General features: G+C 37.8%; 1 protein-coding gene and 1 non-coding gene across 5 annotated transcripts in view; one reads left to right on the top strand and one right to left on the bottom strand.

Moving 5' to 3' along the window:
- Positions 1 to 25,976, bottom strand: part of USP15 (ubiquitin specific peptidase 15) — a 127,887-nt gene that overhangs the window by 82,180 nt on the left and 19,731 nt on the right. For 3 of the 4 annotated variants that reach the window (XR_008792945.1, XM_056117539.1, XM_056117540.1), the window contains exons 2-4: positions 21,931 to 22,058; positions 14,356 to 14,486; positions 1,420 to 1,546 (exon numbers count right to left, since the gene is read on the bottom strand). Coding sequence is in view for 3 of the 4 variants with exons in the window: in XM_056117539.1 (XP_055973514.1) it covers positions 1,420 to 1,546; positions 14,356 to 14,486; positions 21,931 to 22,058 (386 nt within the window). In the remaining variant the exon portion in view is untranslated. Of the gene's footprint in view, positions 1 to 1,419; positions 1,547 to 2,160; positions 2,247 to 14,355; positions 14,487 to 21,930; positions 22,059 to 25,976 lie in introns of those variants that run through there. The other variant, XM_056117541.1, reaches the window with a different exon arrangement.
- LOC130027070 (U6 spliceosomal RNA) lies at positions 22,822 to 22,925 on the top strand. The gene has a single exon (XR_008793006.1). It is a non-coding gene; the product is annotated as a U6 spliceosomal RNA (small nuclear RNA).

The following is a 25,976-nucleotide window of genomic DNA, read 5'->3' as shown; positions in this document are numbered from 1 at the left end:
AAAGAGAAGGAAAATAAAAAATTCACACATAGGGAGATAGCTAAACAGATGAGTGCATGGTGCCCTAAGCTAGCTTGGTAGCAATCCCCAAGCACCAAGCTGGAAATATCTCCTAAGCACCACCAGGTGTGCTTTTCCCTACTAAAAACGGAAAATTCATATGTATTACTAGAAATAATGCATTATTAATGAACTCAGCAATGAAAAATGGCATTGATTTAGTGAAAAGTATTGGTTAAGTCACTTGCCTGCTTTTAATAATGAAACTCAAATGTACCTATGAAATTCAGAAATACTTTAACTAAAATGAACTTAATTTGCTGAACTCCAACAAGGAAGCCTCTGCAATGCTGTAATTCACAGATCTGCTAATCTAGTTGGTGCTGAGGAGTTCTGCATTAAGTACTCTGTCCTTCTTTTCTGCTTACTTACATTTTCCATTAAGACCAATGCTATTACCATTAATCCTTGTCTTCAACAGCTTTATTGCTATTGTTATCACAAGCAAAGGGTCTACAACCCATCGCCATTGTTTTCCTTCATCTTCAATTATTATAGTTTACGTAAGTTGTTTACAACTGTGCTGACGTTTATGATCATGTCCTGCCTCTACCTTACCACTACCAAAGTGCCCAAGGCCTGCCCAGGCACCAGTGTCACCTCTAGTTCATTTCATGGCCCCCTCTCCCACACCCCCAACCCCTCAACCTGGCATCCTCCATTCTGTAATTCAGTACCCAGGGTTTGTAATCAATTGATATTGTTTTTTTTGCAATTTTTATTTCAAGCTTCTTATCAAAAGACCTGCAATTTCATTATATTTTATTCATTATTTTTATTTACTCGCCTTAAATTAAAATGTAACCTTTATAAAGAATTGAAAATTCTATATATTTTATATGTACCTACATCATATATAGAGTTAGGTACACTTGTATCTAAAACTTAAAATTTCAAGCCAACTCATTATATGAGAAAAGGATGTCAAAATAAGGCACGCTTACTGCCTTAAAAAGCTACTTTATTGCATTAAAGACCAAAAAAATTGAGGGGGGGAAGCAAATAAGCAATTGCCACTTTTCCAAGCTAAGCATAAACACTATTAAAGGAATTTTATGTATTACTAAATTTTATTTAAGCAAGTCTTTAAAATTCTTCTTTATATTAACATTTTAAAGGTGACACATTATCCAAATGCTAAATTTAACAAATCTATGTATCAAGATAAAGTAAAATGGCACAAATATTAAACTCACCTAGTAACATGGAGTTAATACTAATAATTAAGCACCTACCCTGTAAATCTGTAATGTTTAAGTATAAATCCTTAAAGTGACTATCATTCTAGTAAATACAATGAACAGAAATATAATTAAATTTCTAATAGTAACAGTTTTATGTGACAGGTTGTTACATTACCTATTGTGTCAGCTTTGCTAAATCTTCTAGTTACAACATTATTCATGTTGCCATTTTCACAAAGCTTCAGTTCTGTGAGATACACTTCTACTTTGCAGTGCTTTACAAACATACCCTGTTCAACCACCTTAAAAAAAACAAAATAAAGAAAGTAAATTAATGCCAGCCAGTTCAATATATTTTACTATATTTGACAGCAATAATTTCTCATAGGAAGCTGCAGATCTCCAATAACACCATTAACAGAAAATAATATATGTGAAAAATAAGAACTAAAATTCTAAAATTTAATAAAGTAAGAAAAATTCTATTAAAACATTTAGATGGCTTGGAAAGCATTCTACTGATACACGATGACATTCTAGTATATTATAAATATTAAATACATTTCAATATTTAAGATAAGTTCACCTAAATGTAAATAGGGCCCTGATTAAAAGTAAAGACACATTCCTACGTTTTAGTTCTTAATCTCGGGCAGAAAGCTTTACAAACATTAAGTTCTACATCATTTCAGTTAGCATCAACTTAATATCACTGATTATTAAATAAAACCTTTAAGATAACTCAAAATATTCAGGTATGCTATGAAACCCGTGTTAGTGTCCCATGCTAAGATGACATTATTTGACCTTTAGAAGCACACTTAGTTACGCTATGCAACAAATGAAAAATAAAGAGCGGCTAAACATGCAAATAATAAAGAAGAAAAGAGAGAAAGTACATATACAGTTGGGTCACCTTTTTGATAAGTAAATTTCCTTTTGATCTTCTAAAGGTTAACTGTAGGATTTCAGTTACAAATACTGTTGAATAGTGCTTCTGAAAATAGTAATCAGCCACCTGATATGTGATACATTAGACAAATATGGCAAAAGGGAGGTTCCAAAAGACTGTCGTACTCACAGCTTAGCCTCAACTCAGTAAGCCACTTACTAACTTGTCATTCACTTCCAGAGAAATTGTTTTAGCTTTAAGAATTCAATTGTATTTTCCAAGTATTTTATGTCCAATCCAACAGTTATATTTTCTCATAAGAGTTCCAAATTATACTTGACACATTCATATTTCTAAAAATAGGCAGCAGCTTATAACTCTTCTGCCTAACTAGTTCATTTTGTAAACAAAAATAGAAACTGCTTATTTCTTAAGTGATAAGACTTGTTTTAAGTCTCTTATTCATTTTGAGGTTGATATAGAAAAATATGCCATATCATTTTATAAGATTTGCAGTGATATTTATAAAAAATTCTGCTCAATATTTGAATCAGAATCCTAAAATATAACATGAAAATAAGTTAAGAATTATTCCTTGTTTGCCAAAATAAAAATACATACAGGCTCATTTTCATGAGAAAAAAACGGAATAACCAACAAAAAAGCAAGTAACAGGATTAATTATGAAAAAAAGAAAAGTAATTCATTATAATTTTATTTATTGTAATTTTCTAAATAGTTTTTTAAACTTAAAAATTGATTTTTATAGACTAACATATTTTTTCTAAAAAAAATCTTGTCATTTGTTAGAAAGTCATAATGAAACCAAAACATATTTCAAAAGCCATACACTACTGAGATTCTAGAGTTGTTTTAATCTAATTTTCCTTCTCTAACAATTTTTCACTGCTAAAACTCTCATCATTACCCCTCAGACTGTTTTTATAAGATATAATACTACTTCCAGAAGTAGATTAGAAAGCTGCTATTCAAAGAAAATGAGCTTGGGGCATGAGGAAGTATACACCAGGTAAAGCTCCTGAGCCTTAAGCGTGGCAGACCTGGGTTTGATCCCCGCCTCCAGCAGTCTCCTGAGTCCCACCTGGAGTGATCTCTAAGCACAGACCCCAAGTACCTTCAGTTTGTTTTGTGGCACAAAACAAATCAAAACAAAACAATAAAGAAACTGGGCTTGTCATCAAAACTTTTTACTGGAACGGCCCATTTGATACACTAGCACTAGGGCAGAGTATGTTATTAGCATATTTATAAATTGGTTTTATAGTGTTATATGTAGACTATTTGTTTGTGTAACATCTTTATGTTTTTGAAAAGTTTCCTACCTTCATGAGAAATGTTTGCACTTGGCCAGGGAAATAGCTCACAGGACAAGAGTGCATGGATGGCCTGACTTCACCCCTCAGCACTACGTGGTCTCAAAGCACTGCCCGGGGAGTTGCCCCGAAGCACTGCCAGGCGTAGCCTCAAAATATTAAGTAAATAAATAAACAAATAAGGCACTGAAAATAGGTATTTAAAAGGATAACTGATGACTGAGTAACAGGAAAACAGGCTTTAAAAAAAAATAGTACAAAGCTATATTTGTTATAACCATAACATAAATATCTGTGACAGGAAAGTATCTCTATTACAACATTCAGAAGTAATGTTTCTGAATTATAATTATAATACTGCTTGGTCCCTTCTGTGCTGAGGGCTTCCCAGAGTACTCTGACAGTGCTCAAGAAGTACAGGGCTCCATACCCAGGGAAGCTCATGGAACCATATGTGGTGCTGGAGATTAAATCAGGGTTATCTCATGCAAGGCATGTGCTTTAATCCCTTTACTATTTCTCGGGCCCCTTAGCATATTACTTCAATGACTTCAAAATGAGATACACTTTTCCAAGAATTAGGACTTACAAATAACTGCAATACTACCATCACACTTAAAAAAAATAAAAACTAAATTCCATAGTAGCAAATATTCAGTTATATTAAAATTTTCTCTGATGTTCTTTTTCTCTGGTGTTGGAAAGGAACAAATCTACAGTCTTCTACATGTATGGCAAATGCTCTACAGGTGAATTACTTTACTGGTACCTGCTATATCATTTTAACGTGCATTTGAATTGTATGGAACATAAATAAAGCCCAAATATTGCAAGTGACTGAAAAAGTGTCTTCTAACCAAAACCTCACTATCCATCCTTTTATTCTTGCAATTTTTGGTAAGACAACTTGCCTCCATAGTGTTTAGGAAATAAGCTTCTATGTTTATGGTGAGAGTTGTCTGCAAATATTTCTTCCCTATTAAAGTTCTTCAGGTTTTGTGTCATATTTATAAAAATATATAAACAAATATCCCTTTCTCTGGAAGTTTGTGTAAAACAAGTATAACATCCTTAAGTATCTAGTAGGATAAACTGATGAAGTATTCTGGACCCAAATTTCTTTACAGATTTTCCTTTAATAATTCAACTTCTTTATTCATATGGAAAATTGATTATATATTTTTGCTATTTCAACATGTAAGTTATATTGTTCTAGAAATGTGTCCACATTATCAAAATGTCCAAATTCCATGAACTTGTTCAGAGAATATTTTTAAGTGTTTAGGCTTTGCTTGATGTCCCTTGCTCTTTCCCACTCCTCTTTTTCTCTCTCTACATGGCTCATTTTTAATACAGAATTTTTTTTTAAATCTTAATGCCCACTTATTCTTTAACTAGGCTTAAATTTTCTTTTTTGTTTAAAAACTAGACAGATTTTCAGACCTCTTCTCTTCCAATATGAAATTTGAGATATAAGAATAGCTATGCATCATTCCTTCAATTTAGCATCTCTATAAACATTTATTATTATTCCATTTATAGTATATCTAATTTTACCATTTATATTTAATTTTACTTTTCTAATTATCTTTCTCTGATTTAACAATAAGGTATTGTTTCATTTTTAGGAAGCTAGAAGATAGTTATCTTTGGTTACTGATTCCTAAATTTCAGTGGGGACAGAAAATACAGAATTCCTAACATTAAAAATTTATTAGATAGCTGGGAATGATCACAGTTGGGAATAATCACAGTTGAACAAGATCTGAGGGTTAAAAGAATATTCTTGATAACCTTTCAGTATCAATATTGCAAACACTGCAAACCAAATGCTGGGAAATGTACACTGAGGGAGGAATGGATGTTGGAATACTATGTGACTAAAATCCAATCATGAACAGCTTTCTAAGGGTCTATCTCACAGTGATTCTATAAAAATGTTAAGGAAAATTATTAGAGTTTGCTGTATGGCACAATACATATGATCAATTTGTGAAAAAAAGTTCTACTTTCAAAATAATTTGTATTCTTCATTGACTAAGTAAAGTCCAATGCATGTCAACATGGGTAATAGTATTTAATCATATTCAAAATCTGTTTTCCCTCATGGGAAGGGGGGCGTTCCGGTCCGTCCTTCACGCCCTACCGAGGCCACCAGTTGCCCCCACGAGCGGCTCTCCAGCACGGCCACAGCCCCAGAAGCACAATGACCTAATGCAGAACCCAGCAGCTTGGAGCAGAAAAGTGAAAGGACTATGCGTTAATCCAGGCAATCATTTCTGCCCAGAGGGGAAAGGGTGTTGCCAGGCAATCATTTCTGCCCAGAGGGGAAAGGGTGTTGCTCCCTTCCGCCCTCCTCCCTCTGGAAAGAAAGATGGCGGCCACATGGGAGCCTTGTGGACAGCAGGTATGAGCCGGGGGAGTGGGGGCGACTAAAACCTCATGGGAAGGGGGGCGTTCCGGTCCGTCCTTCACGCCCTACCGAGGTCACCAGTCGCCCCCCGCGAGCGGCTCTCCAGCACGGCCATGGCCCCAGAAGCACAAGGACTTAATGCAGAACCCAGCAGCTTGGAGCAGAAAAGTGAACGGACTATGCATTGATCCAGCCCATCAAGTCTGCTGGAGGGGAAAGGGTGTTGTCCCATTCGCCCTCTCCTCTCTGGAAAGAAAGATGGCGGCCACATGGGAGCCTTGTGGACAGCAGGTATGAGCCGGGAGTGTGGGGGCGACTAAAACCTCATGGGAAGGGGGGCGTTTCGCTCCGCCCTTCACACCCTACCGAGGCCACCGGTTGCCCCCCGCGAGTGGCTCTCCAGCACGGCCACGACTCCAGAACACAGAAACCAATTTCTTAACTATCTGACTTTCAGTAGAAATGCTTCCAGGGTCAATAGGTAAAATAGCCGAAATCCAAAACCAACATTTAATTCTTGAACCCAGCTGTAGAAAGCAAATCACTTCACAATGCTTTTTCAGCATGTCTGATTTGGGGGGGGGGGGGGGGTAAACTCTAAATAATAGTGGTGAATCTTTTATTGAAACAATGAATCTAATCAAAGCAGATAGAGTGTTAACTAGAATTCATCTGCCTCACAGGGACGGGGAGGGGTGGGGGGTGGGGTTTTATTGGGGTTCTTCATGGGAAAAAATAAGTATTGGTAAAGGGAAATGTGTTTGATATTTGCATGACTGAGACATAAACCTGAAAGCTTTGTAACCTTTCCCACAGTGATTCAATAAATAAAAAAAAAAAAATCTGTTTTCAAGCTCATTCATGTGGGTTATTGGTTCATCATGGCTCTTCTTCAGATGTTAGCATAGACTTCGGTTCCTTGTCATGTGGAATATCTCCATAGAGTGCCCACATGGCGCCTGACCTCACTTGGAGTGACCCATCCAAGAGAAAGAAAAGAGCAAGCGAACACTCAAGTTAGAAGTACCACTGCTTTTTAAAAACTAATTCAGAAGTGACATACATCACTTCTTCTGCCTTATTTTACGGATCACAGAGAAAAACTCTTTCACAATGTAGAAAATTACTCAAGGGTGTGACATATATCAGTGAGGAGCATCATCGGGGCTGGTTGCCCAGTCAACCCTCTGACCCACCCCCCCCAGAAAGCCACAGTTCTTTTACTTAACTTTCAAAATAAACTCCCCAATTTCAAAGGTCTATTATGGCCTGATCCTATCACTGAGTCAAAGATTAGAATCTTGTCATCTCAATCTGATTAAGTTTAGACGAGCATTCCTGGGTGTAGTACATGAAGCATCTAGAGTATATTTCTTCTTGATCTATACAGGTTGGTTTTCTCCCTGACACACACCCAATATAAAATGGTGAGGAACGCAAGAAACTACTTTTTTATAATCCTGTTAAAAGAGTGGGGGAGATTTATAAAGGAGTCAATGCTCCATAAAACAAACACTGTCCTCCCGTTGTTCATCTATTTGCTCGAGCAGGCCCAGTAAGGTCTCCATTTTGAGACTTGTTGTCACTATGTTTGGTTGGCATATCGAATATGTCATGAGGAGCTTGCCAGGCTTTGCCGTGCAGGCGAGATATTCTCAGTCGCTTGTCGGGCACTCCGAGAGGGGTGGAGGAATCGAACCCGGCTCGGCCTGGTTGGCTGTGCACGAGGCAAACGCCCCACCGCTGTGCTACCGCTCCAGCCCAACGCTCCATAGAAGTTATTAAACCTGTCTACCTGGGTAAATACTTAAGTTCAGGGCTTACTTTATCCTTGCTTATAAATATTTTTTCCTAAGATTTTGGTTCTACTTTCTGAGTCATCCTTTTGTTCAAGAAAATTAGCAAATACAGTGGTGGAAATTATTAGTCTTGTTTCTTTTTAAGGCTTTTTGTTTCTTTTTAAGGCTGGAGCGATAGCACAGCGGTAGGGCGTTTGCCTTACAAGCGGCCAACATGGCCGACCCAAGTTCGATTCCTCTGCCCCTCTCAGAGAGCCCGGCAAGCTACTGGGAGTATCTTGCCCGCAGGGCAGAGCCTGGCAAGCTACCCGTGACGTATTCGATATGCCAAACACAGTAACAACAAGTCTCATGATGGAGACGTTACTGGGCCTGCTCGAGCAAATCGATGAACAACGGGAGGACCATGTCGCCTCTATCATTTTAAGACCAGGAGGTCATCTGAGCATTGGGTGTAGCCTTGGTGGTCCCCACCATCTCTGAGGAGGTTCGCTAATCAAAAAGGAAGTCTGGGTGACCAAAAGGTCTCTTTCACTACTGTCTCTGAAGTCCAAGACAGCAGGGGTACAAAGTAGAAGGGAACCAGCTAAGAATGTGGTTATAAGAAGGTGTACATCATTGCAGGTCACCATGAAAGATATTATTTTAACTTAAGTGATAATACGATGTATACTCTAATTATATATAATAATACCATTCTTAAATTACATCTATGGATCTATATGTATTTGTTCATTGCTGAAGAAATTATTACTATTTTTAATAATCTGCTTTGAAAATTTTTCACAACACCTTTTTCTCAGTCTACATATTTTTTCCTGTGCCTCCAAGTTTCTATATGAAATAACTTTTTTACCCACTCCGAAGACTGTTTTATATTTTCTTTAGTGCAGATCTTCTCATAATCAATAGTTCTATCCTGAAAACTTTTATTAAAAACTTTTTTATCTGAACGACTGTGGGGCTGGAGTGACAGCGCAGTGAGTAGGGCGTTTGCCTTGCAAGTGGCTGACCTGGTCAACCTGAGTTCAATTTTTCTGCCCCTCTCAGAGAGCCCAGCAAGCTACTGAGAGTATCTTGCCCACATGGCAAAGCCTGGCAAGCTAACTGTGACGTATTCAACATGCCAAACACAGTAACAAGTGTCACAATGGAGACATCACTGGGCCCACTTGAGCAAATCGAGGAACAATGGGAGGACAGTGACAGTGAATGACTGTGAGACAAACCCTTACAAACCTATTTATTAGGTTTTCAGTCATACAGAGTTCCAACTCCCATCGCTCTACCAGTGTACATTTCCCAGTACCAGTGTCACAGTTTCCCTCCCATCACCCCATACCCCTGCCCCTCATTCTTCCTCTATGGCAGATGCTTGAAAACTGCTTTTTAAACCAATTGCTTAAAAAAAATGTGTTTTTTGGCTCACACCTGGCTATGCTCAAGTACTCCTGTTTCTGCACTTACAAATTACTCCTGGCAATCCTTGGGGGATGATATGGTGTACTAGGGATCAAATCAGTCTGGACATGTCCAAGGAAAGCACCTTACCCGCTGTACTGACTCTCCAGTACATAGCACTGTAGCACTGTCCTCCCATTGTTCATCAATTTGCTCAAGCGGGCACCAGTAAAGTCTCCATTGTGAGATTTGTTGTTACTGTTTTTGGCATATTGAATACACCACAGGGAGCTTGCCAGGCTCTGCTGTGCAGGCAGGATACTCTCAGTAGTTTGCCAGGCTCTCCAAGAGGGGCAGAGGAATCAAACAAATGCAAGGCAAATGCTCTCTCTACCCGCTGTGCTATTGCTCTAGCCCCGCCAGTACATAGGTCAACATTTTTAAAGATCCTTTCCCCTTCATATTGGAGCAAGAAAAGCCTCTTCAACAAGTGGTATTTGGCCACAACAAAAAAAATGAACTCAGACCTCTTCCGCCATGCACAATAGTCAAATCAAGATACATTAGAGACTGAGCTACCAGACCAGGATCCATAAGTTACAAAGAGGAAAATACTGGCGGACCTCTCAGTGACTCTGAAGCTAGCAACAACTTTAAGGATGAAATGCCACTAACCAATCAAGTGGAAACAATGATAAACAAATGGGATTAAATTAAGATGCTTCTGCACCTCAAAAGAAATGATAACCAGACTACAAAGCCCACAGATTGAAAAAAGTGTTTTGCCCACCACATATCTGACAAAGGTTAATAGCCAAAATATATAAATCATGAGCAAAACTCTACAAGAAAAAAACATCTAACCCAATCTAAAAATGGTGCAAAGAGATGAACAGAAACTACCTACCTCAAAACAGAAAAACAAATTGCCAACAGGCATATGGCGGGAAAAAAGTTCTGTATAAGAGAAATGCAAATCAAAAAAAATATGACACCAGACAAAGTGGCAATCATTAAAAATAACAAGAGGGGCTGAAACAATAGTACAGCAGAGAGGGCAACTGCTTTGCACAAGGCCAACCCAGATTCAATCCCTGGAATCCAGAATGATATCTGAGTGCAGAGACAGGAGTGAATAATACTAACAACAATCCATGAGGATGTGGAGAAAAAGGGACTGGTGGGGATGTTGACTGGTGGGGTTGTTGACTGATCCAGACATTTTGGAAGTCAACAAGGTCATTACTGAAAACAAAGATAAAACCCAGAAATTGAACTTCAAACCACTCTGGGAATATACTCCAAAGGTCCAAAAGCAAGCACAGTCCAGAAAAAGAGATCTGCACTCTTTTGTCCATTGCAGCACTGCTCAAAATAGCCAAATTCTGGAAGCAAACAAGTGCCATAAACAGATGAATGGATAAAGAAACCAATGCTACATCTACACAATGGAATACTACTCTGCAGTAAGAAAAGATGAAATTTGCTGCTATGTGAATGGATCTGGAGAGCAACATGTTGAGTGATGTTAAAAGGTAAAGGTAAAGGCCCTCCCGTTGATCGTCGATTTGCTTGAGCGGGCCCAGTAACGTCTCCATTGGAGACTTTGTTGTTACTGTGTCTGGCATATCGAACATATCGAATACTCTCGGTAGCTTGCCTGGCTCTCCAAGAGGGGCAGAGGAATCGAACTCGGGTCGGCCATGTTGGCCGTGTGTAAGGCGAACGCCCTACCCGCTGTGCTATCGCTCCTACCCTGAGTGATGTTAGTTAGAGAAAAAGGGACAGACATAGAATGGGTTCTCTCCTATGTGGGATATAAAGAAAATTTGTAAGAGAATAATAAAGCCCAAAAAGCAATAGAATGAAGTGCAGGAAAACTGTCAATAGATTCCACTTCTACTATTCATCAGTAGAAGCTTGTCACTGGAGTGGAGGTGGTGGCGGTAGGGTGGTGGAGGTTAGGGGGGAGTGGGAGCATGGAACCTGAGTGAGACACATACAAGGCAAATAACTTTCCCACTGTTCTCTCTGCATGCAATTCTAGATTCTTCAAGGCAATCGGTGACTAGCAAAATTCAAAGTTTGGGCTTTTAACTCTATTTTAGGGAGCCACAGTGATAATTCAGTGGGTAGGGCATTTGTTCTAGATTCGATTCCCTGGCATCCCAGATGGGACCCTTGAGCCAGTCCGGAACAATTCCTGGGCGCAGAGCCAGGAGAAAACCCTGAGCACCACTGGACTCCCCCTATCCACTTCACCCCCACCCCCCGAAAACCAATCTATTTCCCCCACCAAGTTTTATTTAGCCTCTGTGATTTATAACACTATTGGCAATATTTTTAGGCACACGGTATTCCAACACCATACCCACAAAGTGTCAGCATCCCTCCACAGAAGCCCCCAGACATCCCTTACCAACCACCCACTCCCTTGGCAAACAGCTCTATAGACAGACTCTCAGGATCTGTTACCATTTTGTTAGTGCTTTATTTTGTCTTTAGATTCCACATCTGAGAAAGATCACTCTGTTTTGCCCCTCTCCCTCAGAAGTAAAAGCCCTTTACTCTTTTATGCAATAAGAGAGCCTCTAATTTTATCTATGTAGCAGTGAATGGCATGATTTTTATCCTTTCTGAGCTGAGCAGTATACACACACACACACACACACACACACGTATATTTGTGTGTGTGTGTCTTTACTGAGTTACTTGTTCGTAGGCACTTGCATTATTTCCAAATCCTGACTATCGTGAACTGTGCTGCTATGAAGATAGGAGGGCAAAATGTCATGTCACTGTCATTGTCCTCCTGTTGTTCATTGATTTTGCTCGAGCGGGCCCAGTAATGTCTCCATTCTGAGACTTCTTGTTACTGTGTTTGGCATAGTGAATACGTCACGGTAGCTTGCCAGGCTTTGCTGTGCGGGCGAGATACTCTTGGTAGCTTGCCGGGCTCTCTGAGAGGGGCGGAGGAATCGAACCTGGCTCGGCTGGGCTGGTTGCGTGCAAGGCAAACGCCCTACTGCTGTGCTATCGCTCTAGTCCAGGAGAGCAAACAGGTTTTTGAAATGGCATTTTGGGGCTCTAAGGGTAGATGTCAAAAAGTGGAACTGCTTGTTTAAATTTTAAAGTGAGTTCCAAAGGCATCAGTCATATGGGACAGAGTAAAAATGCAAATTTCTAGGCTTGCTGATTTTATATTGAATGAAGACATTTCCTGGGGGGCGGGGGGAATGTTGGAATATATTCAAGCAGTGTTCTGGGGCTAGTGTTGCTGAGGGTACCATTATGTGGTACCAGGGATCTAAGGATGTCAGCAACATGCTCCTGCTTCAAGAAATTTTCTTTCCACAGTAAAGTTTGGAAATTACAAGTTCAGTAAAAATTAAAACTACTTTATTAAAAATAAACGTACAATCTCCTAAAATACTTATGGTTTTTTTTCCTTCCATATGAAATTTATTCTCTTTTTTGACTTTAGCTTGTTAGAAGACTAAGAGTCAAGAAATCCCAAAATGATTTCTTCCAAAAAGTAAAGCCACTGAAGTTGCCAATTACTATGCTAAAGCATGTACCATCTATACTTAAAATAAGTAAATGTAGAATAGCACTAAGATTAAAATGATACGGTTGAACACACTTAAAAGTATTCTAGATATTTTATTTCAAACATGAGGTTATTTTTCTAGACAAAGCAAAAGTTTATTTTTCAATTAGTCAAAACCACTCTATTCTGCAGCAATCAAAAATAAAACCATAAAGCCAATTTTTAAATATAAGGCTAGCATTCTTGAGAAAGAAATTATAATTTTAAAATTGCTATAAGGAAAAGCTGAGTGATACTAAGGGCAAAAACAAAAGAAAATTAAAGGAGGTTCACATTCTATTTAGCATACATCAATTCTCCAACTACTTTAAAAGTACACAAATACGAATTATTAATACAGCAACGTTGTTCCATCAGTTTCAAATATATCCAAACGGCTTAGTCTACTGGAGGTCAGTATCCTTTGGCTTTTAATTGTTTAAATTAAAAGGCAGGGAAAGGACCAACATATTAATCTGAAAAATTCTATTTCTTCCCAATCCTTCAACCTATCAAAATATAAACTATAATAATTTGTGTAAGGATGAAAGACGTATTTTGAGTGTTTGGTATTCTAGCATGGGAATACCCCCTTTTTCATAACAGTTTTAAAACCCCCCAAATTTACTCTTAATGTTTAATTGTAAAACTTAAAAATAAAGTTTTTAAGAAAAATATATGAAATTAAAAACATCTACATATTTTAGTTTTCTCATTATTTATGTATTATAATTTTAGTTTTCTCATAGTAGAAAAATTCAGGCTGTGGGGCCAGTTCGTAGTATAGCCGGCAGGACACCTGACTTGCAAGCAGCTACCAGACTGCTTGGAGAGCCTGGCAAGCTACCGAGAGTATTCGATATGCCAGACACAGTAACAACAAAGTCTCCAATGGAGACGTTACTGGGCCCGGTCGAGCAAATTGATGATCAACGGGAGGGCCTTTACCTTTTTACCTTTACCAAACTGATGCCTGGCACCCCAGATGGTACCCCCAAGCACCGCCAGGAATGATCCCTGGTACAGAGTCAGGAGTAAGCCCTGAGGCACAGCTGCCTGCAGCCTTCCTGGGGGGAGGGGGGTGGAGTCAAATTGCCTCAGTAAGTATACTAATGTGACTTTCTAAAAGACACTAAACCTGTTTACCTTAATTTTCATGCCCTCATCCATAAAACGAGGATAGTAATACCGTTAATTTTTTAAAGACTCAAAAGAGAGTAAGATACTCTCTCTCTATATGAAGATCGATCTCCCCCCAGTTAGATATTTACCGCTAGTTCATGTGGTTTAAATTAGCTAATAATATGTAATGTACAGCATCTAGCAGAGACTAAACTTTCACTAAGTCAACTTGTCAATATTAAGACACATTATCTTTTTGTCCAAGTAATTCTGGGGGTAGGGCCTGGGCGTCACTTAAGTGACCCTTAAGTCTGGTTGTGTGGGTGTGCCTGGTTGTGCTGTAGTGCTTCTCAAGAGGTGCTGGGGCCAGATGGTTGGGCAGGGTAGCAGGGGCCCTGGGATGCTGATGACTGTACACAAGGCATGTGTTCCAGTCCTTCCAGCGATCTCTGTGGTCCCTCTCCAAGAAAAGTGACTACTCAAGTTTTCATAAGTCACCAAATTAACAATAAGATATAAACTTTTCAAGAAAAGCATTTTTCTTTATTCTTAAATATGTACCTTCCGTGCTATTGGTTCTTGACCTTCCATCAATGTGTACCAGCTGACAAGTTTATTCCAGCCCTCAGTTGGCAATAATATGTAATCCAATTCATCAATAAGATGTTCTTTAAGTGACTGGGCATCACCATCTATAAAAGGAAAAATAAATGGAAAACAATAACACATCTCTCTAAATACTCTAGTTACAGACATTTCAAATTATTTTAACTCAGGCTAATTTATTTAAAAGATGCTGAAAAAAAAAGTGGATTACATTTTAACCTACATTCTAAAATAAACATTTTTAAAAAGCTTCATGTGTACTAAGAATATTTAAAAATAAAAGACTTGTTTAGTAGTCTCTCTTTTTTTTTTTTCTTCATATAGGAGTACTGCTATTTATTCAGCCACTGATTTGGCTGAATGAATTGTGCATGAACTCCGCAGTAGTCCAGAATTTATCTTATTTGATCTAAAAAAATATAAAGGGAGATGCTGTTATAATTCTGATTCACTTTCAAACTTCCGATTAAGCTAAAAAGATTAATGCAGGTATGAAAAAAGATCCAGGAATTACACCCTAAAATGTATCTATATCACCTAACTACTGAGACTCATTTCTTTACTTGAATTTAATTTCACTGAAGTAAATAAAACATAAAGGGGATTTCCCATTGAGTCAATAATCCTTTACAGGGGAATATGGGAACCAAACCTGTTTATTTCTTTTATTATTATTTTTAACCAAACTGGTAGCATTCCAGTGAGATGATAGTATTCTTTTTGTGGGTAGGGGATGGCCAGGAATCAATCTGGGACCTATTAACAGAAAGCACAAACACTCGACCATTGAGCTAACTAACCCTCTAATCCCAAACTATTCGTTTTTGGAGGGTGGGGGGATTGGGGCCACATCTGGCTGGTGCTCAGGGCTTACTCCTGGCTCTTCGCTCAGGGAACACTCCTGGCAAAGTAAATGCCCTACCCAAGGCACTATTGCTCCAGTCCAAACTATTCTTAATTTGATGTAATAAATTTAATTTGAATTTAATTTAACTCCTATATGAAAAAAAATATTCCCAAACTATTCTTAATTTGATGTAATGAGATAAATCAAGAATCAGGAAGAATGCTAAGGAATGGAAACAAATTTATTATATGTAGGACCAATATATAGTATATTCATATGGAGCAGAAACAGGCAAGTCTGAATTTCACAATGTGAATTTTAATAGCAGATATAAACTAAGTATTAATTTTTCTCAACATTTTAAGCCTTAGTTGTAATCAAAAATTCTTGAGGATTGGGGCTGGAGAGATAGTACAGTGAGTACGGTCTTGCCTTACATGCAGCTAACGCTGGTTCAATCCCTGGTAACCCAGTATGGTTCCCTGAGCCCTGCATGGAATGTTCCCTGAGTGCTGAGCTAGGACTTAGCACTGAAAAACACCAGGTATGGCCCAGGGAAGGGAAAAAAAAAAAATCTTAAGGCTAACTGAAAATTTGGGACTATTTTCAGAACTCTGAAAATAAAAGCATTTACATATTCAGTATGTATTATGTCTGTGAGACATAATAAATAGAACTTGGTATTTCAATCAATTCTCAAAACAATCCTATGAAACAGTTAACTCCTTAGGATCAGAAAATATATGCAGGAATATGTCGAAACTTCTCAAAACTACATATACTGGAAACTGCAGGGAAATGGGCTATAGAACACCTATTATCTCATTTGTCTTTCAAAAATAGTACCATATTGTACACCTCCATTTTAATTAGTAAACAGATTCAGGTTATTACCCAAGATAACACATAGATAAAATTGTTAAGACTCGATTCAAAAATAAATCTATTTACTCTAACATCCATTCTTTTCTAACTAAAATAAAATGCCTTTTAAGAAAACTGAGGAAATAGAAAAGTTAACAGTTAAAAGATCTGCATTGTTTTCCACAATAAATCAAGAGTTTGGGAAAGAGATTTTTATATTATACCATTAACCAGAATAATTTATATCTGATGGCAAAATAAAGCAATTCTTGTCCTTGTTTTTTTTTTGGGGGGGGGGAAACACCTCTGCTGCATCAAAGGCAAGTATCCTACCCACTGTACTATAACTCTAGTCCCAAGCAATTCATTTTTACAGGGACAATACAACCCTTAAAATAGTTATTATTTGTTTCATCTGTGGTTACTGATCTTTTTTTTCAGTTCATACATAAAGGTAAAGGTAAAGGCCCTCCCGTTGATCATCGATTTGCTCGAGCGGGCCCAGTAACGTCTCCATTGGAGACTTTGTTGTTACTGTGTCTGGCATATCAAATACTCTCGGTAGCTTGCCGGGCTCTCCGAGAGGGGCGGAGGAATCGAACTCGGGTCGGCCATGTTGGCCGCTTATAAGGCGAACGCCCTACCCGCTGTGCTATCACTCCAGCCCATACATAATAAAATAAATGTATGTAAAGCTTAAAATCTGATAAATCAAATATAAATCAAAGTTAAGGGTTTTGGTTTTTTCGCAAAAATATACATAAGTGGTCAAGCAGCATGTTTAAAAAAAATCCTATTTCAACTAAATTCCTCTTATACTTTTATCTAAAACTGACTACACAGAAACACCACTTGTATTTCCAGATTCTTTAAGCTATTCATTGATTCTTACTGCAAACCATGTACAAATCTTAACTATAAATTATTACTCATTTAAATTAATTATAATTCATGAATTAATATAACAAATTTGGGAGGGAACCCACACCTGATGGTGTTCAAGGGCTGACTCCTGGCTCTGTGCTCAGGGATCACTCATGGCAAGCTCAGGGGACAATATGGGACACCAGGTATTGAACCTGGGTCAATGCAAGGCAAGTGTCCTACCCATTCTACTATTGTTCTGGCGCTATAAGTATTATTTTTAAATTGAAAAAAAAAAGACTATTTCGAAAAGACAAAAAGTATGTTTCTATGTTCATTGCAGTATTAGTCACAATCGAGAAAGTCTGTATACCACCCAAAAATAAAAAAAACGAATGAGTGGATAAAGAAATTGTGGTATGGGGGCTGGAGCAACAGCACAGCGGGTAGGGCATTTACCTTGCAGCAGCCAACCCAGGTTGGATTCCCAGCATCCCAAATGGTCCTCTGAGCACCGCCAGGGGTGATTCCTGAGTGCAAAGCCAGGAGTAACCCCTGTGCATCGCCATGTGTGACCCAAAAAGAAAAAAAAAATTGTGGTATGTAGGCACAGAAAAATACTGTGAAGTCAGTCAGAAGTAGAGGGCCAGATAAAGATGTCTCCTAGGTGGGATGTGAAAAGCATGGTAAGGGAATAACAAATGGCCAAAAGCAATGATCCAAAGAAATGAGTCTGCCAAGAGGAGCCATGGGAGGAGATACTGGTAGAGGAAAGTGAACACTAGTGCTGTGTATTTTATTAGGAAATTGCATTCAGGAAACTCTATCATTAACAAAGTATAAATCACAGTACCTCTGTAAAAAAATAAAATGTAACAATCCAAATTATTAAGCTCCTAAAAATACAAATCAAAAGCACAATGTGGCATCACATCATATCATTTAGGATGAACACAATAAAAAGCATAGGTAATAACAAGTGCTGACAAGTATGTGGAGAAATTGAAACTTACATACTGCTGGTGTGAATATAACATGATGCAACTATTTTAGAAAAAACAGCTAAGCAATTTTTCAAATAGCTGTAGAGTTTTAAATCAGTAAACTACAGTTAGGTATACAAAATAAAAATACAGATCTAATATAGATTTAGATCTATATTTTGTATAGATCTAAATATAGACCTATACAAAAATTTGTATCAGTAACATTATTTATGAAAGTCACATAGTAGGAACCAAAATGTTGATTAATTTATGAGTGGAAAAACTGAAAGTGACATCCATACAATGGAGAATTATCTATAAAAAGGAACAAAGTACTATGAGTTAAAATTTGAAAACTTTATAGTAACTAAGTCAAACTTTAAAGGCTAATATTCTTTAACTTCATTTAGATGAACTATTCACAAAAGATAGTCAAAAGAGGGGGAAAAGCAGGTTAGTAGTTGTCTAGACTTTGTGTATTAAGGCATGATGGGGAATGATTAGCAATGGATGTATGTGGTTTTCCCTGGGGAGATTAAAATATTGTGCAATTAGTGGTAATAACTGGTATCTTGTAAAGATACTAATCCTACCGAACTGTACAATTTAAAAAGATGAATTTATGGCACCTGAACTCTATTTCAATGCCTTTAAAGGCCTACAAAGAATAAATTTTAATAAATTTTGGAATTTTGTTCAATCTGTAAAGTGAGGTAAAATAATCTGACAATGTAAAGTCTTTTAATCCACTCACATAATTTCTCTATTTAGATCTCAATTTCTCTCAGCAATATCTTAGTTTTGATGTATAGGTCTTGTATGTACTTAATATCAGATGTTTATAGAGTATCTTAAAAAAATTTTCCATTTGTGTTAGTTCTGTAATTGGTTTCTAAATTAGCACAGCGGGTAGGGCGTTCGCCTTACACGCGGCCAACATGGCCGACCCGAGTTCAATTCCTCCGCCCCTCTCGGAGAGCCAGGCAAGCTACCGAGAGTATTCGATATGCCAGACACAGTAACAACAAAGTCTCCAATGGAGACGTTACTGGGCCCGCTCGAGCAAATCGATGATCAACGGGAGGGCCTTTACCTTTACCTATCCTGTAAAATAGTCACATTTATGTGATCTAGATGCTTCTGTGAAATATATTAGAGAGATACAGGTCTATAAACAAATGCAGATTTATCACTACTTTCATAGGACTTATGTCTTTTATTTCTTGCCTTATGATACTACTCTCTTGAATTATGTTTACACTCTCTAGTAGAATACTGAGCAGGAAGTGGATCTTTCCTTCTTCATGATGCTAAGATGACATTCAGTCTTTCACCATTACTAAGTATACATAGATTTTTCACTCCTTTTTTTTTTCTTTCACTTTTTGGGTCACACCTGGCAATGCACAGGGTTTATTCCTGGCTCTACACTCAGGAATTACTCCTGGCTCTGTACTCAGGAATTATTCCTAGCGGTGCTCAGGGGACCATATAGGATGCTGGCAACCAAACCCGGGTTGGCCACGTGCAAGGCAAATGCCCTACCCACAGTGCTATGGCTCCAGCCCCAGATTTTCACTCTGACATAACATTTACACACACTCTGTCTCTCTGTCTGTCTCTCTCTGTCTCTGTTGGATTTAATTTACTAAATTCACCATACTTTTAAAGGGTATATATGATCAGATTAAGAGCTAGGATATATTTCTTTTGTATTATGAAATTATGAGTGCCAATGATTATTCTCTATAATTCTCTTTATAATTCTCTATAACATTAACAGCACATTTCCTGGTACCACCCACACAGTAAAAATATTTTATAAAATTGGGGGACTGCTGGGGATCAGTACCACAATTCTGCCTATTATAACATGGCATACTTTTTGACTTAATCTATTCCTTTATATGTAAAGTGGTTTTCTTGTAAACAGTACATATGTGGTTCATGTTTTTATCCAATCATTCTATTTCTCATTAGGTTATTTACATTTAATATGATTATTTTAAAAACACTGAACTTAATCTCGCTGTTTGCTTTATATTTGTTTCATCTGATCTTTACTCTTTGGTCAACTTGAACAAAATTAAAAAAAGTATTTTCGTTATGAGTCTAAATGATATAACAGCGAATAGGGCTCTTGTAGTACAGCGGGTAGGGCTCTTGTCTTGCATGCAGCTGATCCAGGGTTTGATCCCAGGTACCCCATATGGTCTCCCGAGCCCTACCAGGAGTGATCCATGAGCACAAAGCCAGATGTAAGCCCTGAGCACAGCCAGGTATGCCCCCAAATTAAACAAAACAAAAATACAAATTGTTTCCATTATTGGTCATGCTTATTCTCCTTGCCAGGTAACTGTTGGTTAGAACCAAAGATAAAATTTTGTCTTTTACTCCTAAAATGCAGTCAAGTTAGACACTGATGCATTCAGACAAACTGATTTTGCCTTATTAAGTGACAAAACCATTCTTGGTAGTCTACCCCATGAATAGCATGGTTTTCATTTTACTGATTACTTTTGTGGTGTGTGAGTGTGTGTGTGTGTGTTGGGGGGGGGGGTGTTTCACAAGTACAACTCAGAGACAGAACCAGGTGTGCTCAGGGGGCCAAGTGGGTCCAGGAACTAAACAACGGTCAAGCACAAGCACGTAATACTCCTATACTATCTCCCCAGCTCAATTTATAAGATGTTCTACAATAGCTGCTAGAAACAAATTATTGTTTTGTTCTGTTGGTTATTTGGAGGGGAGGTGGGGTGTGTCATACTCAACTGTTCTCAGGGCTTCCTTGTGGCTCTTCGCTCAGGGATTGCTCCTGGTGGTGCTGGGGTTGGGGGTGGAGAGTGGGGGGCTATGAGATGCTGGGGAACAAACATGGGTAAGCTTCATGTAAGGCAAATGCACTGTCCACTGTACTACGGCTAGTGTTCCCTATTTTCTGAGATGAGTGCCAATGATTATTCTCTATAATTCTCTTTGAATGCTTTTTCTTTTTTCTCTAGGCTAAGACAGCTTCCTCACAAACTTTGATTTAACAGTCAACTAAAAACTTGAGACCCCTTGTAGGTATCTAGGTCTCCTTTTCTATGCCTCTTGCTTCCCTCCTGTACTGTCTTGAAAATTCTGGCACAACCTTGGCGTCTCTGGACAACAAACTCTCCTCAACTAACAGGTTGCCAAGCTTTGTCGGGGTTTCCCTATTTACCATGACTTGGAATACTCTTAGCAATGTAAAAGCTGAGGCAATCACACGGTTCATTTCATTGCTCCCCTCCCCATCACTATTCTTTGATACCTGGTGTCCAATATTCTGAGAATCATTGTTTCAAATATGATCAGGGTTTAGTTCACACAGGTGGAACAGTACATTCAGTACCTGTCAATGTATCCTGGTCAGAAATCAGATTTCTCATAGTTATGTCTTATTCTTTTTAAATGTGATGAGAAATATTAGACAACTGTTAGTGTTATCTAAGATCAATGCAAAAATCCAAGAAATATAACTATCAGTTCCACCCAACTTAAAATGTCACATCTGTTTGTATAAAGAATATTCAATACAGCATTACTCTAAATAACATAGTTCTTTCTAGTTTTATTAGTAAAGCAAATAGATTTTATTGAAAGAAATTTATTTAGATGTGAGGGGAGAAAAAGAGAGATACGCATTCAAAACAGAATAAGGGCTTTTCCAGAGTGGAAGAAGCAATACTTTCTAGTTTACATTCTTCATTTAAAGGTTGAAATAATAAAGTCATGTCATAAATAAATAAACAAACATTTATCATGTACAGAATATGATGGTAATAATCTGAGTTCATTGGGTCAAATTTTTAAACTAAAGAAATATCTAGTATCAGTTTATAGCAACATTTTTGTATTACATATGTTGACAATAATATACTAACATTTTTACAATATGACATACTTATAAACATATTTACAAAATGACTGAAGGGAAAAAATGACCTTTGAGAAGTCCAGAGTTATCAATAGGTCCAGGATATACATTTTGATCTCCCATCTGGTATTTGTCCCAACTGTCAAAGCCAACATATTTTTTCCACTGTTTGAACCAGCGACTATCAACTAGGTACCTAAAAAAATAGTAAAGGAAAAAAACATCAGTACAGGAAAACACCAGAATTACAAAAAAGCCATGCTTGATATTTAATTTTGTACTGAAAGTATGTGCCTACTTCCAATGATTATTAATGTACTGTTATGTGGGAAACTTTACTCATGCGAACTATTATTTCTTTTCTAGAAATATCTACTATTTGAGAACAAGTATTATCATATACACATTAAAATGCTGAAGTTTAATATATACAGCTATTCAACAAAATATTCATCAGGTGAATAAAAATTCAAATGTTAACCAGAAGAAGCAATCAAAGCAAAAATTTTAATTTTTAATACAGCAAGAAAAAAGTAAGAAAAATAGCTCCTTTGGAAAAAATATACAAACACATCACACACACACACACACACACACACACACACACACACATTTTTTCTCTGCCCACCTCTCCAGAAAAATGTCAAAGAATTTCAAAGAGTTCATATAAATTAACACAAGTACACAGATATATGCACAAAGGTTACAGCTATAGAAGAGCTAACATACCACAAATATGTATTATTTATAGATACAGGCATACGTATTATAAGTACAAAGAATATGGATAGAGAGATGTATACAGGTTACAGCTATAGAAGTTAACATATACCACAAATAATACATATTATTTAGATACAGGCATACATACTAAAAGTATGAAGAATATGATAACAATTTCATATGCTATCCTCTGGGAAGAGAAGCAAGGACGTGGGATTAAAAATCACATACAGTGCTCACTTTGGCAGTGCAGATACTAAAACCAGAATAATAACAGAGAAAATTAGCATGGACCTTACATATGGATGACACACAAATTCGTGAAGTGTTCCATGATTCTGGACTATGTTAAAATAAGAAGCTTCTATGAGAAAATGCTCTACATCATTAATCATCAGGGAGATGCAGATCAAAACCACAATGAGATACCATCTCACACCTCAGAGACTGGCCCAAATTCAAAAGAACAAAAGCAACCGATGCTGGCGTGGATGTGGCGAGAAAGGGACACTCCTTCACTGTTGGTGGGAATGTCCACTGGTTCAGCCCTTCTGGAAAACAGTATGGACGATTCTCAAAAAATTAGAAATTGAGCTCCCATTTGACCCAGCAATACCACTCCTGGGAATATATCCCAGAGAGGCAAAAATGTATAGTCGAAGTGACATCTGCACTTGTTTGTTCATTGCAGCCCTCTTTACAATAGCCAGAAACTGGAAGAAACCTGAATGCCCAAGAACAGATGACTGGTTAAAGAAACTCTGGTACATCTACACAATGGAGTACTATGTAGCTCTTAGAAAAGATGAAGTCATGAAATTTACATACAAGTGGTACAATATGGAAAGTATCATGCTAAGCGAAATGAGTCAGAAAGAGAGGGATAGACATAGAAAGATTGCATTCATCTGGGGGATATAAAGTAACAAAGTATGAGATTAATACCCAAGAATAGCTGAGATCAGCACCAGGAGGATTACTCCATAACTTAGAGGCCAGCCGGGTATCCTAGAGGAAAGGGCTATTCAGATAGAGAAGGGAGCACCAAATAAAGGATGTTTGGAGGATCCTCCCAGGAGGGGAGAAGCATGTCGAAAGTAGACTATGGACTGAACATGTTTGCCACTCAATGCCTCTTTTGCAGACCACAACACCCAAAAGGAGAGAGAGAACACAGGGGATTGCCCTGCCACAGAGACGGGGGGATGGGGGGATGGGGGTGGGAGGGATATTATCCATGGTGGTGGAAAATGGGCACTGGTGGAGGGATGGGTATCTGATCATTGTATAATTGAAACCAAAGCACAAAAAATTGTAAATTTACAACTTTAAAAAAAAATAAAATAAAATAAAGGGGGAAAAAAAAATGTAAAAAAAAAAAAAAAAAAAGAAGCTTCTGCACTTCAAAGAAAATGGTGACCAAGATACAAAGAGAAACCACAGAATGGGCAAAATTATTTACACAGTACCATCTGATAAAGGGGCTAATATCAAAAAGATATAAGGCACTAGTATAATTTTACAAGGAAAACCATCCAACCCCATCAAAAAATGGGGAGAAGAAATTAACAGAAACTTTCTCAAAGAAGAAATACAAATGGCCAAAAGGCACATGAAAAAATGCCCTTCATCACTAATCATCAGGGAGATGCAAATCGAAACAACAATGAGATATCATCTCATACCATAGACTGGCACACATCAAAAAGAACATGAGCAAGCAGTGCTGGCATATGTGGGGAGAAAGGGACTCGCACTTCATTGTTGGTGGGAATGCCAAATGGTGGAGCCTTTTTGGAAAACAATATGGGAAGTCCTCAAAAAACTAGAAATTGAGCTCCTATTTGACCAGGCTATACCACTTCTGGGAATACACCCTAGGGGCCCAAAAACACAATGCAGAAAAGCCATCTGCACTTCTATATTCACTGAAGCATATTTCACAATCTGGAAACAACCTGAGTGTCTGAGAATAGATGACTAGATAAAGATGCTATGATACACCTAAAGGAATACCACAGGAAAAATTAAGTCACGAAATTTACTTACAAATGGATGGACATGGGGAGTATCATGCTGAGTGAAATGAATCAGACACAGGACAAGACATAGATTTACAACACTCATTTGTGGGATAAAGGTTCTCACATCGCATGAGACTTATACCCAAAGACAGCAGAAACAAGGGGCACAAAGTCTGGTCAACAGCTGGAAGCCTGTCACAAGTCTGGGGGTTGGGCAGTTAGGACAGTGGAGACCACTATGACAATAGTCACTCTGGAGACTGCTAAAGAATCCTTAGGATCTAAATAAATATATATTTACACACACACACACACACACACGATACCTTTTCAGTACCTGTATTGCAAATCATAATGCCAAAAAGGAAAGAGAGAAGAAAAGTGCCATAAAAACAGGCTGGGGGTGCAGGGGTGGAGTGGGGGGATGGGAGGGAGTGTTGGGAGGGAAAAAGTGAAAAATACAAGAAGGGAGGGAGGGAGGGAGGACGTCAGACCATCATAAGATTACTCAAAGGGCTGGATTTTTTTGATTTTTGGATTGCTTTGCAAGCAGAAAACCTGGGTCCAATTTTGACATCAGGGGGCTGGAAAGATAGAACAGCATGCAAGGCACTTGCCTCACATTCATCTGACCTGGGTTTGATCCCCATATGGTCCCCAGAGCACCACCAGGAGTGATCCCTGAGCAGAGCCAGGAGAAATCACAGCTGGGTGTGCCCTCACCCACAACCCAATTCTGACATCAGAGGATTCCCTCAAGCAACACCAAGAACCACCACCCACTAGCACTGCACAGAGCTGACTCAAAAACTGAAACTAAAAAGGAAAGATACACAGATGGAGTCAACTGTTACTTATCTGTATTGTTTTTTCTAAACTAAGCATGTATGAAGGTATTTTCTAAATCATTACATAATTAACTTTACTTAATATTAACTTTACTTTCTATACATGCAGATATTGAGTCAAATGAATAGATAATAAATACACTGAGGTTCAAAAAACTGAGTTAAATGAAAGCTGACAAGCTGACAAACAAGACTTCATATATGGAAAGACAAATTAAAACATAAAATTATGTTTTAATTTTTAAAACATAAAATGTACAGGAAATATATAAAATATTCAGTCTGCTTTATTATTTTTATTTACTTTTAAATTTAAAAATTACATATATTTTATTTCAAATAGATAAATATGCACTAAACATTAAAAATATAAATTTTTACATAAACTTTGAAGTTTTCTTAGAACTGTAGCACTGCCCTCCCAGTGCTCATCGATTTGCTCGAGTGGTCACCAGTAACGGCTCCACTGTGAGACTTTTTGTTACTGTGTTTGGCATATCGAATACATCAGGGGGAGCT

The sequence above is a fragment of the Sorex fumeus genome, unplaced genomic scaffold (assembly GCF_029834395.1).
Source record: "Sorex fumeus unplaced genomic scaffold, SorFum_2.1 ptg000035l, whole genome shotgun sequence".
NCBI lineage: Eukaryota > Metazoa > Chordata > Mammalia > Eulipotyphla > Soricidae > Sorex > Sorex fumeus.
The sequence above is the reverse complement of the archived record's forward strand: the minus strand, read 5'-3'. Positions and strand labels throughout refer to the sequence as shown.